Source organism: Mastigoproctus giganteus, chromosome 8 (assembly GCF_048544385.1).
Source record: "Mastigoproctus giganteus isolate SK-2022 chromosome 8, ASM4854438v1, whole genome shotgun sequence".
NCBI classification, from domain to species: domain Eukaryota; kingdom Metazoa; phylum Arthropoda; class Arachnida; order Uropygi; family Thelyphonidae; genus Mastigoproctus; species Mastigoproctus giganteus.
Window position 1 is genome coordinate 157545628 of NC_143582.1, and position 15492 is coordinate 157561119.

At 37.6% G+C, this 15492-nt stretch overlaps 1 protein-coding gene across 3 annotated transcripts in view; it reads left to right on the forward strand.

Moving 5' to 3' along the window:
- hgo (homogentisate 1,2-dioxygenase) overlaps positions 1-15159 on the forward strand; it is a 431143-nt gene extending 415984 nt beyond the window's left edge. For all 3 annotated transcript variants that reach the window (XM_090379845.1, XM_090379846.1, XM_090379847.1), the window contains one exon: positions 15028-15159. In XM_090379845.1, the coding sequence (XP_090235971.1) occupies positions 15028-15041 (14 nt within the window). In that variant the 3' untranslated portion in view covers positions 15042-15159. The remainder of the gene's footprint in view (positions 1-15027) is intronic.
- Positions 15160-15492: the final 333 nt, after the last annotated feature.

The window sequence follows — 15492 nt, forward strand, 5'->3', positions numbered from 1 at the left end:
CACCTTGAGTACAGGTCAGGAGGCCTCATTTTAGGAAGGATGTAGAGCTGCTGGAATGAGTACAGAGAAGGGCAATGAGATTGGTGAGGGGGAAAAGGGTTGCTTTTACCAAGAAAGGCTTATTTCTGCAAATCCAGCTACAGTATCCAGATTCTGCAAATTTCAGCATCTGGATACTAAGCACCTGCGAGGTGATCTGATTCAGGTGTATAAGGCTTTGAATGGTTTGAGCGATCTCACTGCTGATAAGATTCTTCCTCTTGCTCAGATTATGCACCTGAGGGGGCATAAATTCAAATTGAGGAAAGACAGTTGTAGAATTTGCCTTTAGCTAGCAGGTGGTTGATTGCTGGAACAAACTTCCATTAATCATTGTGGAAGCTGATAACTTAAATAGATTCAAGGAAGAACTGGACAAAATTTCAGAGCAAATGTATGGGTGAAATGGGATTTTTTTTTTTCTTTTGTTTTGGCTGATGCTGTTTAAGCTTGCTTTCTTGCATCATTTGTCTCTGCTAATGTTAATGCTGACAGTGCCGAGTCTGAGCAAATATTCAGTCGTAAGATTATTAGAATAAATATTAGAATATTTAGTAACATAAAAACTGAATTTAGATGTTCTATTTTTTACGTAAAGCTTTAGAAATCTCCAGACAGTTGAGTCTAGACAGCAAGGCCATTGTTATGAACAATTTTACTCTTGAAATTTCAGAAGAGGACAAATTTATTTCTATTAACAGGTCCACCATAGAGTATACTTATCCTGTATTTCCAATAATCAAAAAAAAATAATAAAATAAAATTAAATTAAATTTAAAAATAATAATAATTGCTTTATTTAATTCAAGTATTAAACAGAGCCCAGGCTATCCAGTACCAACCATACCCTAAGGCCTTTGGTTCATGAGAAAATAACTATTTGCAATAATCATTTCAATAATAAACGAATAAAAACACAAAATCGTTTTCAACTTTGAAGTTTAACAGTAGGTGGAACTGTGTGCTAGACACACAGTTCTAGTGTGTCTAGCACACAGTGGTTGAGTCAATGCTTAGTCGGTGGACTATTGGCAACTTGCCAATACGCATTTTTTTAGAGCCGACAAAATGAGTTAAAGGAACTGCAGAGCGAGCAGTGCCAATTTCATTGTTGACCGCGAAGGCTATGTCTGCATGTCATAACCAAGGCAATTTAATGTAACTTTAAGAAGCAGCACTCCCATACTTCAGTCACGAGCCACCACTGCTACCCACTGTCTAAAGGCAAATTTCCTCATCTATTCTACAACTGTCTTTCCTCAATTTCAGTTTATGCCTCCTCAGTTTTGTAATCTGAGCAAGAGGAAGAATCCCATCAGCATTGAGTATGCTCAAACCATTCAAGGCCTTATACACCTCAATCAGATCACATCTTCATTTGCAAAACTTAAGCCTTTTTGTAAGAGCACCCAGTTGTTTCCCCCAACCAATTTTGTTGCCCTTCCCTGTACTCATTCTAGCAACTCTACATCCTTCCTAAAATGAGGTTTCCAGACCTGTACACAGTACTCAAGGTGTGGCCTGACCATTGCCTTATACAAAAGGATAATCACCTCATTATCCCTGTTAGCAAAATTCCTGTATATCATTCACATGACCCCCATGACCTGCTCTGGCTGCCTGTCTGCACTGCTCAGAAAACTTCATATCTGACTGCTGTTGTTGTTGTTGTTTGGTTTTTAGGAGCATTAGCAACTAAGGCCATATTGCTCCAGGATATGCGGTGGTCATTCCTTGACCTTTCCGCATCCTCCGTATTTGGTGGTGACGGGCTCGAATATCTGACTGCACAATTACCCTCAGGTCTTTATCACTCTCGACTACCCTGAGTATAGTACTACACACTTGGTACATTTCCCTGGGATTACTGCTACCCATATGCAGTACTTTGCATTTATCAATGTTAAACTTTAGTTGCCACTGCTCAGCCCATGTGCCCAACTTTTCTAGATCCTGTTGCAGTAGCATACTGTCATTAACAACCCTGCCTTAATGCCATACTGCTCCAATTTGTACAGTAGTCTACCATGTGCATCAGTATCAAAAGCTTTCCTGAAATCCAAGTATATGATATCAAAATTATTTTTTTTCATCCAGTTCCTTTGTGTCCACATCATAGTATCCAATCAATTGGTCAGACAAGGCTTCCCCTTAACAAACCCATGCCCTGTCTGAATTATTAATGCAGTCTTGGCTCAATTATTAATGCAGCCTTTACAGTTAACAAGTTTTGTAATTATGGCATTATGTTCAGATGCTAAAGTCATTAGTTCTACTTTCTACTATTAGTTCTACTAGTTCATGTGCTTCTACGTCTTCGTCCAGATGCTAGAGTCATCACAGTTCGTTATGCTTCTACTTCAATTTCTGATATTTTGATTAACACCAAGGCAAAACCTGATATGTAAGAAGCAGTTACTTTAACAAACAATAAATTTTTAGGAGATTAATTCTTACTACAGTACCATTCATATCTAGCAGACAGATGATTTATTCCTTTCCATCTAGTGTTTATATAAATGAAGAAGTCTCTTTGATACTTCTCTTTGCATTCTTTGCCAGATATGCTTGTAATCTGCCTTAGCTTGTCTAACCCACTTTGATGACTTGATTGCAGAATAGTATATACCTACTCTAGGTTTTTGTATCTCCTAATAATTTATAAGCATTCTGTGCATTTTTCTTCTCTGTCACTAGTTTGAGTTCATGTGATATCCTTTTAGAGCTAAACCTTGAGAAATATCTCTTAGTTGGTATAAAATGCCTATTAGCTTCTATAGTTACTTCTCTGAATGCTTCCCATTTAGAATTTGCTGGTGATAACATCATCAGTTACTCCCACTCAGTGATTTTTAAAATCTGTCTGAGACCGTTTTAGTAATGTTTATAAAAGTAAAGGCCCTTCTGTTTGCACTTGATAGTATATACAGCTTTAAGTAAATTCCACAACAATATACTATGATTACTGCCACCTAGTGATTCTTTTATCAGCACATTTTTAATACATGAAGATTTACTGCTGATAATCAGATCAAAAGTATTGATCTGATTATCAGCAGAAAACAGTAAAAAGTAAAGCCTCTCTAACATGTTGGTGTAGGAAACAGCCATCTAATAAATCTAATAAGTCCAGCTATTGTGCAAGTGACCAATACACAAGTTCCAATTCATATCTAGAAAGTTAAAATTCCCCATTGTAAGATAGTCTAATGTACTGTCCCATTCTATTTATCTGTAATGTTGTTAGTTATGCACATTATAGTCATTAGGCCTATAACACACTGCTACTTTCATTTTGTTTCCCCAGTGCTCATCTCACACCAAACTGACTTATCATTGTACTGTTGTTGTTGTTGTTATTTTTTTATTTTTATTTTTTTTTAGGAGCAATAGCAACTAAGGCTATATTGCTCCGGGGAGATGCGGTGGTCATTCCCTGACCTTTCCGCATCCTCCATATTTCGTGGTGATGGGCTCGAACTCTGGTTTAATCAAGAAGCATATGCTATGCACTGTTGCCCCTGCCCACCTGGCTACGGAGGTGCCTTTCATTGTACTGGCCTCCCTGTTAATTTGGTGCACTGCCTTATATTCTATGTGCTTCTTAACTGAGAGCATATAACTCTCCTCATCCTGTCTGTCCTATCTCTACATATTGTACACCCCATATACCAATTCTGTATCCCTTATGTCTGAGTGACCATGTCTCAGATATCCCTACAATGTCCATATTTGATGATTTAACCAGTACTTCAAATTTATTTACAGTAGACTTTCAGAATAACGGCACCTTCAGGGATTAGAGATGCCATTATTTTGATTTTTCTGTTATCTAGCAATTTTTAGATTTTTTTTTTAATTTTTAGAAGCTTTATTTTTAATGTATTTAATGAAGAAATAATGAGGCTAAATAAGAAATAGACAAATTAAGAATGCAATTTTATTAATTGCACATAAAAAACATAAACATGTTGATGGTCCAATGTTATATTCTGCTATAAGGCAATGGTCAGGCCATGCCTTGAGTGCATACAGGTCTGGAGGCCTCGTTTTAGGAAGGATGTAGAGTTGCTTTAATGAGTACAGAGAGAGGTAATAAGCTTGGTGAGGGGAACAAAGGCATCCTCTTGCCAAGAAAGGCTTAAGTTCTGCAAATTGCAGCATCTGGAGACTAGGCACCTGCGAAGTGATCTGATTGAGGTGTATAAGGCTATGAATGGGTTTGAGCAGGCTCAATTCTGATGGGATTATTCCTCTTGCTCAGATTACGAATCTGAGGGGGCATAAATTCAAATTGAGGAAAGACAAACTTCCATTTGTCATTGTGGAAGTTGATAGCTTAAATAAATTCAAGGAGGAACTGGACAAACTTTTAGAGGAAATTGATGTGTGCAATTGTTTTTTTTTTTTTTTGGCTGAAGCTACATAAGCTCATATGCTTTGCTTTCTTGCCTCTTCTACTACTACTATTATTAATACACTACTGCTTATGCCTGTTCTATTTTCTATTAGTATAAAGTTTGTCACTAAGCTTTAATGTTGTTTTTCTTTGTATGAGGTTTATTAACTTTAGGAGCCATAGTAACGGGTTTTTAATTTAAAATAAATGTTAAACAGCGGTATAATCCGTGATATCAGTACAGAATTCACTTTCAAAATGGCGAACTTAAACAAATACAATAATCACGTGACTTGCCGTTTTCTTTTTTTCAGCAATGAAAGACATTTATGCTGTGTGAAAACACAGAGTAAATGTGGGGTCATGTTATTTCAACAGTCTATTGTACTATGCTTCTTGCATTAGTGTTCACATGAGTATATATAAATGCTTTATGTATAATTTATATATATATAAAAATTTATATATATGATTATATGAGTATATATACATGTACTAAGAGTACTGTTTTTTACTAAGTAATCCTGACACTCCCCACATATCTGTTTGTTCCATGAGAACTCCGAGCAGGCCTTGCAATCCCTGCCACCTTGCACCTTGCTTTCCAGGATGCTTCATGTCCCAATAGAAGTAGTATTACTTCTATTGGGACATGAAGTATTGATCCATTAATCTGTGTCTATCCCCCCCACCCCCACACAAGCTAGTAGTTTTCCAACCCGTAACACTACCATAGTAACATCAGGAAATATTCTTACATCCCTTCTATTTAAGTGCATCCTCGCCCTGTAAAAAATCTCTCCTATTAACAAGCACAGACCGCATTAAGAAAAATTCTACCCTTATGAGCCTTGTACAATTTCTCCAGTGTTTAATTGATTGACAAGGCTCTTTTCATCTACTCTCTCCTATCATGTCTGGGCAGAATTGCAGATACTTTCAAATATAATCCTAAATTGCATCATTTTCCTCAATTATCATTTACTTGCACAAAAATGTCACCTTTTGTATTCTTAAAAGATGACAGCTTCTCTAAAATGCCAACTTTTGCTCCTAGCAGACATATTTTTGCCCTGTTTTAGCTATGCTTTTTACAAAATATATTTCCCTTTTCCCTGACAATAGAATAAACAATTATGAGCAGCAGCCTGGAAAACAAGAAGCAGGGTATTTCAGAGACTGCTGGGAGTCATTGCGGTACAAGTAAACACATGGGTTGTGTTACGTTAGCTAAAAATAGGAACAGGTGCATGTATACTTGTGTGTACACCAATGCTAGGAGTTTGGTAAATAAATTCGATGAATTCGAGGTATTGCTCAAAACATCAAAGGCAGATATTGTTGGGATATCAGAGATGTGGTGTCACACAGATATAAGGAATGCAGAACTGGAATTTGAGGAGTACAATGTGCACAGAGAGGATAGGAAGGGAGGAGGGGTTATGCTATTAGTTAAGGAACATAAAATCGAAGGAAGTGAAGCCAGTCGACATCGCTGGACAGTGCAGTGTCGACTCAGTTTGGTGTGACATAAGCATTGGGAGATCAAAATTGAGAGTAGGAGTGTGCTATAGGCCTAATGACTCTGATGAGTATAATAAGAAACTGTTTGGAGAAATAGAGTGGGCCAGTAAATCAGAGAGTCTTATAATGGGGGATTTTAATTTCCCAGATATTGACTGGAATTTGTGGGTTGGTCACTCACACACTAGCAAGGCTTTTGTGGATTTTTTGGATGATTGTTTTCTACATCAGCATGTTCAGGAGGCAACTAGAGGGAGTAATACTCTTGATCTGATTATCAGTAGTGATTCTTCATGCATTAAGAATCTGCAGATAAAGGAACCACTAGGTAGCAGTGATCACAGTGTGCTGAAGTGGGATTTACTCAGAGGTAACTACCATCAGGGGTAAAGGGAAGCGTTTTTACTTTCGTAAAGGTGACTATGATGGTCTGAGACAGTATTTAAATTCTACACAGTGGAACTAACTGATTATGTTACCAACAGCAAATTCAAAATGGGAAGCATTCAAAGAATTTATCTTGGAAGCTACTAGGCTTTACATACCAACTAAGAAATATTGTTCAAAGTTTAGGCCTAAAGGGATGTCAGATGAACTAATGAGACATATGGCAGAGAAGAAAAATGCATGGGATACATATAAATTAATGGGTGACATGGAAGCCTGTGATAGATATAAGCTGGTCTGTAACCAAGTCACAAAGGAGATTAGGCCGACAATAGCAGATTATGAGAAATCCTTGGCAAAGGATGCAAAGAAAAACAGAAAAGAGTTCTTTACATATGTAAACTCTAGAAGGAAAGGGATGAATCAGATTAGTCCACTTGATATCAATGGTTCAACTATTGATGATCTTGCTCAGGTAGCTAAAAAACTAATTGAATATCTTGTATCGACATTCACACATGAGGAGTTATTCGGTGAGGGAAATGTCAGTGGTGTATTTAACTCTGGCAGTAAGATAGATAATCTTGTAATAACTGAGAGTAAAGTGGAGGAGAAATTGTTGAAGATAAACACAAGAAAGGCACCTGGGGTGGATGGGATCTATCCAGTTATATTAAAGGAGGCAGCAAAGGAAGTAACCAAACCCTTAGCCATAATTATGAGAGCTTCCTTGGACTCAGGAGAGGTACCCATAGACTGGAGATGTGCAAGTGTGACCCCAATTCACAAAGGAGGATCAAAGGCTGACACAAGTAATTATAGACCTGTGAGTTTAACTTCTGTTCCAGGAAAATTAATGGAAGCACTGGTTAAAGAAGCACTGCAGGATCATCTTGACAAGAATTCAGTTATTGCTCAGACACAGCATGGTTTTGTTAAGGGAAAGTCTTGCCTGACCAATCTGATTGCATATTATGATGCAGTCACAAAAGAACTGGATGCAGAGAATAACTTTGTTATTATATACTTGGATCTTAGAAAGGCTTTTAATACTGTTGTTCAAGGAAGTCTGCTGCACAAATTGGAGCAGTGTGGCATTGGTGGCAAATTTCTGCTAGGGATAAAGGGGTGGTTGAGGGGGAGAAGACGGAGAGTGGTAATCAATGGACACTGCTCATCGTGGACTAATGTTATTAGTGGAGTCCCTCAGGATTCAGTGTTGGGTCCATTATTGTTTTCTGTATTTATAAATAATATTGATGATGGTATATCAAGCTTAATGTCCAAGTTTGCAAATGATACAAAGGTTGGCAGGGTTGTTAAGGACACTACTGACGCTATGCTGCTGCAACAGGATCTGGAAAGGTTGAGCAGATGGGCTGAGAGGTGGCAAATGAAGTTTAACATTGACAAATGAAAAGTACTACATATGGGAACCAGCAACCCCAAGAGCAAGGTATCAACTCTGTGGTACTACACTGACAGTGGTAGAGAATGAAAAGAACCTGGAGGTAATTGTGCAGGCAGATATGAAGTTGTCTGAGCAGTGCAGACAGGCTGCAAGAGTAGCTCATGGTGTCTTATCAATGATGTACAGGACTTTTTCTAGCAGGGATAAGGAGGTGATTATCCCTCCTTATCCCTGCTAGAAAAGCAGGGATAACGAGTATTGTATACAGGGATAAGGAGTATTGTATACAGGTCTGGAGGCCTCAAGAAGGATGTAGAACTGCTGGAACGAGTAATGAGAAGGGCAAAAAGATTAGTAAATGGAACAAAGGGTTGCTCTTACGAAGAAATTCTTAAGTTTTGCAAATTACAATGTCTGGAGACTAGGCACTGGCGAGGTGATCTGATAGAGGAGTATAAAGCCTTGAATGGTTTGAGCATGCTTAATGCTGATGGCATTCTTCCTCTTGCTCAGAATAATCACCTGAGAGGGCATAAATTCAAATTGAGGAAAGGCAGATGTGCAGAAATTTGCCTTTAACCAGCGGGTAGTTGGTTGGTGGAACAGACTTCCATCCCTTGTTGTGGAAGCTGATGGAGTAAATAAATTTAAGGGTCAGCTGGACAGGTATTTCGAACGAACAGAAGGATGAATTGGAAGTGGTTTTGTTTTTTTTTTTTTTTTTTGTTTTTTTTGGCTGATGCTGCATAAGCTTGCTTTCTTGCATCATATGCCTCTACTAATGCTACTAATGCTAATGCTATCCCAACAATATCTGCCTTTGATGTTCTAAGCAATACCTAAATTCATCACATTTATTTACCAAACTCCTCGCATTGGTGTACATGCAAGTATACATGCACCTGTTCTCAGGCGCCTCCGTAGCCAGGTGGGAAGGAGCAACAGTGCGTAGCACACGCTTCTTGATTAGACCGGGGTTCAAGCCCGTCACCACCAAATACGGAGGATGCGGAAAGGTCAGGGAATGACCACCGCATATTCCCAGAGCAATATGGCCTTAGTTGCTAATGCTCCTAAAAACCAAAACAACAACAACAGCACCTGTTCTTATTCTTAGCTATCCTAAGGGAACCCATGAGTTTACTTGTACCGCAATGATTCCCAGCAGTCTCTGAAATACCCTGCATCCTGTTTTCCAGGTTCCTGCTCATTCCAATAGAAGCAGTGCAAGAATCACTTTCACCTCTGCCAGTGGCTACTGTTAATCGATTAGTCCTTGTATCCCCCCCCCATGCTAGCAGTTTTCCGACCCACTTAACACTGCCTCGATAGCATCAGCAAATATCCTTGCAGTCTTTCTATTTAAGTGTATTCCATCCCTGTAGAAGCAGTCTCTCCTGTTAACAAGTACAGACTAGGCTGAAAAAATTCTACCCCTTGAGCTTTGCACAATCTTTCCAGGGTCGAATTGATGGACAAGGCTCTTATCATATACTCCCTCCTATCGTGTCTGTGCAGAATTGCACACACTTTCAAATTCAACCCTAATTCAAGGCTTTTTTCAACAGTAACCTGTACTTGTTAAGTAATTCTGCCGGTCTCCTACTCTTAATATCATTAGTGCCAGTGTGTACAACAATATCACCTTTTGTGCCCTTAAAAGATGATATCTGCTCTACAAATTTTAGCATTAGCATTAGTACAGGCATATGATGCAAGAAAGCAAGCTTATGCAGCATCAGCCAGAAAAAAAAAAAAAAACTTCCACTTCACCCCTCTGTTCGTTCGAAATACCTGTCCAGCTGAGCCTTAAATTTATTTAGGCTATCAACTTCCACAACAAGGGATGAAAGTCTGTTTCACCAACCGACTACCCGCTGGCTAAAGGCAAATTTCCTCACATCCATCCTAAATCTTTCTTTCCTCTATTTAAATTTATGCCCTCTCAGGTGATTATTCTGAGCAAGAGGCAGAATCCCATCAGCATTGAGCATGTTCAAACCATTCAACGCTTTATACACTTCTATCAGATCACCTCGCCGGTGCCTAATGTCCAGACACTGTAATTTGCAAAACTTAAGCCTTTCTTCGTAAGAGCAACCCTTTGTTCCATTCACAACCTTGTTGCCCTTCTCTGTATTCGTTCCAGCAGCTCTACATACTTCTTGAAATGAGGCCTCCAGACCTGTATACCATACTCAAGGTTTGGCCTGACCATTGCCTTATACAAGGGAATAATCACCTCCTTATCCCTGCTAGAAAAATTCCTGTATATCATTGATATGACACCATGAGCTACTCTTGCAGCCCATCTGCACTACTCAGAGAACTTCATATCTGCCTGCACAAATACCCCCAGGTCCTTTTCATTCTCTACCACTGTCAGTGTAGTACCACAGAGTTGATACGTTGCTCTGGGGTTGCTGGTTCCCATATGTAGTACTTTACATTTGTCAATGTTAAACTTCATTTGCCACCTCTCAGCCCATCTGCTCAACTTTTCCAGATCCTGTTGCAGCAGCATAGCGTCAGTAGTGTCCTTAATAACCCTGCCAACTTTTGTATCTTCTTCAAACTTGGACATTAAGCTTGATATACCATCATCAATATTATTTATAAATACAGAAAACAATAATGGAACCAACACTGAACCACGAGGAACTCCACTAATAACATTAGTCCACAATGAGCAGTGTCCATTGATTACCACTCTCTGTCTTCTCCCCCTCAACCACCCCTTTATCCATAGCAGCAATTTGCCTCCAATGCCACACTGCTCCAATTTGTGCAGCAGTCTTCCATGTGCTACAGTATCAAAGCCTTTCTTAGATCCAAGTATATAATATCAAAGTTGTTCCCTGCATCCAGTTCTTTTGTGATTGCATCATAATATGCAATCGGATTGGTCAGGCAAGACTTCCCCTTAACAAAACCATGCTGTGTACAAGCTATAACGGAAGTCTAATCTAGATGATCCTGCAGTCCTTCTTTAACCAGTGCCTCCATTAATTTTCCTGGAACAGAAGTTAAACTCACAGGTCTATAATTACTTGTGTCAGCCTTTGATCCTCCTTTGTGAATTGGGGTCACATTTGCACATCTCCAGTGTATGGGTACCTCTCCTGAGTCCAAGGAAGCTCTGATAATTATGGCTAAGGGTTTGCTTATTTCCTTTGCTGCCTCCTTTAATATAACTGGATAGATCCCATCCACCCCATGTGCCTTTCTTGTGTTTATCTTCAATAATTTCTCCTCCACTTTACCCTCAATTATTACAAGATCATCTAGCTCACTGTCAGTGTTTACTTCTTCTATGGCATTCCCCTTCCTGAATAACTCCCCATGTGTGAATGTAGATGCAAAATATTGATTTAGTTTGTTAGCTACCGGAGCAGGATCATGAACAGTTGAACCATCGATACCAAGTCGACCAATCTGATTCATCACCTTCCTTCTAGAGTTTACATAAGTAAAGAACTCCTTGCTGTTTTTCTTTGCATCCCTTGCCAAAGATTTCTCGTAATCTGCCTTCGCGTGCCTATCCTCCTTTGTAACTTGGTTACGGATCAACTTATATCTATCATAGGCTTCTGTGTCATGTGTTAATTTATATGTATCCCATGCATTTTTCTTCTCTGCCATGTCTCATATGTCTCATGCATTTTTCTTCTCTGCCATGTCTCATATGTCTCATTAGTTCATCTGATATCCATTTAGGCCTAAACCTTGAACAATATTTCTTAGTTGGTATATAAAGCCTCGTACCTTCCAAGATAAGTTCTTTGAATGCTTCCCATTTTGAATTTGCTGTTGGTAACATCATTAGTTGGTCCCAATGTATAGAATTTAAATACTGTCTCAGACCATCGTAGTCACTTTTACGAAAGCAATAACCCTTCCCTTTACCCCTGATGGTAGTTACCTCTTTAAGTAAATCCCACTTCAGCACACTATGATCACTGCCACCTAGTGGTTCTTCTATCTACAGATTCTTAATGCATGAAGAATCACTACCGATAATCAGATCAAGAGTATTACTCCCTCTAGTTGCCTCCCTAACATGCTGATGTAGAAAACAATCATGCAATAAATCCACAAAATCCTTTCTAATGTGTGAGTGACCAACCCACAAATTCCAGTCATTATCTGGGAAATTAAAATCTCCTATTATAAGACTCTCTGATTTACTGGCCCATTCTGCTTCCTTTTCCAGTTTCTTATTATACTCATCAGAGTCACATAGGCCAACAGCACACTCCTACTCTCAATTTTGATCTCCCAGTGCTTATGTCACACCAAACTGACTCGACACTGCACTGTCCAGTGATGTCGACTGGCTTCACTTCCTTGGATTTTATGTGTTTCTTAACCAATAGCATAACCCCTCCCCCCTTCCTATCCTGTCTATCCTTTCTGTAGATGTTGTACTCTCCAAATTCCAGTTCTGCATTCCTTATATCTGTATGACACCACGTCTCTGATATCCCAACAATATCCGCCTTTGATGCTTTAAGCAATACCTCAAATTCATTAAATTTATTTACCAAACTCCTAGCATTTGTGTACACGCAAGTATACATGCAGCTGTTCTTTTTCTTAGCTACCCTAGCACAACCCATGTGTATACTTGTACCGCAATGACTCCCAGCAATCTCTGAAATATCCTGCATCTTGTTTTCCAGGCTTCTGCTCATTCCAATAGAAGCAGTGCAAGAATCACTTTCACCTCTGCTAGTGGTTACTGTTAACCTATTAGTCCTTGTATCCCCCCAAGCTAGCAGTTTTCCGACCCACCTAACACTGCCTCGATAGCATTAGCAAATATTCTGGCACCCTTTCTATGTAAGTGTATCCCATCCCTGTAGAAGCAGTCCCTTCTGCTAACAAGTACACACCAGGCTGAAAAAAAGTCTACCTCTTGAGCCTTGCGCAATATTTGCAGGGCCGAATTGATCGACAAGGCTCTCATCATATACTCCGTCCTATCGCGTCTGGGCAGAATTGCAGACACTTTCAAATTCAACCCTAATTCATGGCTTTTATATTGCTTGGAATGTCTGTGGTTGATCTTAAAGGCTTATTTATTTACAAGGATGGTTTTACACAAAAACAACATATTGTGTAGCAGTGGGAAAAGAGAATGGATTTTTTACCAGGGAGAAGTAATATTAAATGTTCTCCACTGGTAGAATCAAAATGATTCTTCTTCTAACTTTGCATATAAAACTTGAATTAATAAATGATTTTTCTTAAGCCTCGAGATAAGAATGGAAATGGATTCTGCTATGTAAGGGAAATGTTTCCCAATTTAATAGATGCAAAACTGAAATAAGACATTTTCATTGGGCCTCAAATAAAGAAACTTCTCAAAGATGATCTGTTTGAAAAATAAAATTAATAGATAGATCTTGCAGCTTGTCAGTTATTTAAAACAGTTGCACGTGCATTTCTTGGAAGTAGGAAAGAAGGTAATTATGACTCCAATGTTATAAAGATAATGCTGATGAATGTCTTTGAAAATTCATTTTTTCATTAACATCTCAGTTTTTTCACCTCAAAATTTAGGAGATATAAGGGATGAGCATGGAGAACTTTTCTCAAGACATATCCACTATGGAAAAATGATACCAAGGTTGTTGGGATACTGCCATGACTCGAGATTACTGCTGGTTTCTAAAGAGGTAAAGCAAAATGAACTGTAAGAAAAACTCTCTCTGAGTGCCATACATTTCTGAAGAAATAGAATGTATATAATACATTATATGTTTGATTAAAGTATTTTAAAATGAATAAGAATCATGTTTAAGATAACATAACATATATATTATTATGTGATATTTAATGATCTTTCATTAAGTTACGAAAATTTCAGTATACCTTTCAGTGGAAATGTGATTAGAGACATAACTTTGGTATTTTTGGAATCAGCAGATCAATTTCCTTTAGAGATTTCAACTTTTGCTCTGGAGGTATAAAAATATATTTATTTTTTGGACAGTGTAATGGGCGTTAAAATCTTTTGGTGATACTATTTGTTGTGCAGTATCCCAGTGACCTTGTGTAAATTCATCTGAAGGTAAAGTGTGTTCTACTGTTTGAGATTAGGCCTTTGCATTAACTAGACAGTTGAACTCCTGCTGACTTAAAAATACACAAAAAGATCTCCCCTCTGCATATAATTCAGTGACAGTTCCTGCATTAATGTTGTTTACCAACATGGTATCCTACTACTGTGAAAGCTGTAGAAGTTGTTTGTTCAGGAAATGCCATGTATCAGCCTAATGCTAAAAAGCGGCAGACAAAAAAAATTTTTTTGAGTTTTTCTTTTGAGATCTCTATATGGGGCACTCTTTTGAGCTCTCTATATGGGATAATATTACAAATAAAAGAATCACATAACCTTCTAACAAATTTCCCCTGCCATAAAGGTAATTACACACCTTAAATATCATTGGTGACTATGTGTTTTATGGTGCCTTGTAAGAATTTTTACAGTTCTGAGTGAAATTATCCTGCTAGAAGCATTCAAAGTGAAGAAGGGCAAAAAGATAATTAAGCAAAACCAGATTGTTAGACTTCTACATATGATTGCTGACTTGCATGCTCACATACCAGATTATTGGACTTCTGTATTTTTTAAAATTATGCATTACTTTAGTTTGGATTTTCATGTTATCATCTGTTTGAAGCATTAAATAGATGAATTATATATTAATTATAACAACAATGATGAATGACTAACACTGAGGAGAAGTTGAAGTTCTTAATGAAGGATTGGCAGGACTCGAATGTCAGTAGGGATTATAGTTATATTATTGTATTGGCAAGTGAAGCTTGTCTCTTTAAAGTTGCATTTTATTTTGAAACAAAGTTCATTAAAGCTTCACTACCACAGCATAATGTATATCTAATTCATTATTTGAGTCCATGAATATTCACAAATTACGCTATTAGCAATCATCCCAGAAACATCCTCAAGAATACAGAGGGTAGGGCTGTGTCTGTATTTAGAGAAGTGTTACTTATTGGTACAACATAAGGCAATTCATGGTAATAATCTAACAATTTCAGTTTTCTTTTCTGCATGTTGACTTTCTGTTTTCTTTTAACTTGTTTTTTTTTTCTTTTTTTTCTTTTTTTTATAATTGCCTTTAAAAGTAATTGTAAGTGTAACAAATCTTTTAAATTTTTAATATAAGACTCTCAGTGGTAAAATAAAGTTCTTATGTCTTTTTTATGTAATTTGTTTTTTTTTTCTTTTTTATAGTAAGTAATCTTTAAACCAAATGAAGAATGCAAGGATAATTTTCCCGAGATGACAAGAAAATATAAGCAAATAAAATACATAAATTCTATTTAGAATTTATTCAACTGTAATAAATAAATATTTTCCAATGAAGTGTGCATAATTTTTACATTAGCATCCTACTTAGAGATATTTAAGGGGCTAATAAAAAAAATTACTTAAATATGCTTTTAATCATGCTTAATTTTAACATATGAATATGGAAATTTCAGTCCCTCTTGTAGTTCACATTAAAATATTGGTTGCTGAAGTATTTTTAAGGCTGTTTGATTAATAGAGTGACTTGTTTTTTATTCATCCAGCTATTTCTGTTGCTTATATTTTCATTCATGGCCTTTTAAGAGCTAAAGCCTCGAGCCATGAAAATTTTTGATAATGTACAAGTTAGTGCATCAAGTTAATACACAGCTAAAATATCTGAAGCAA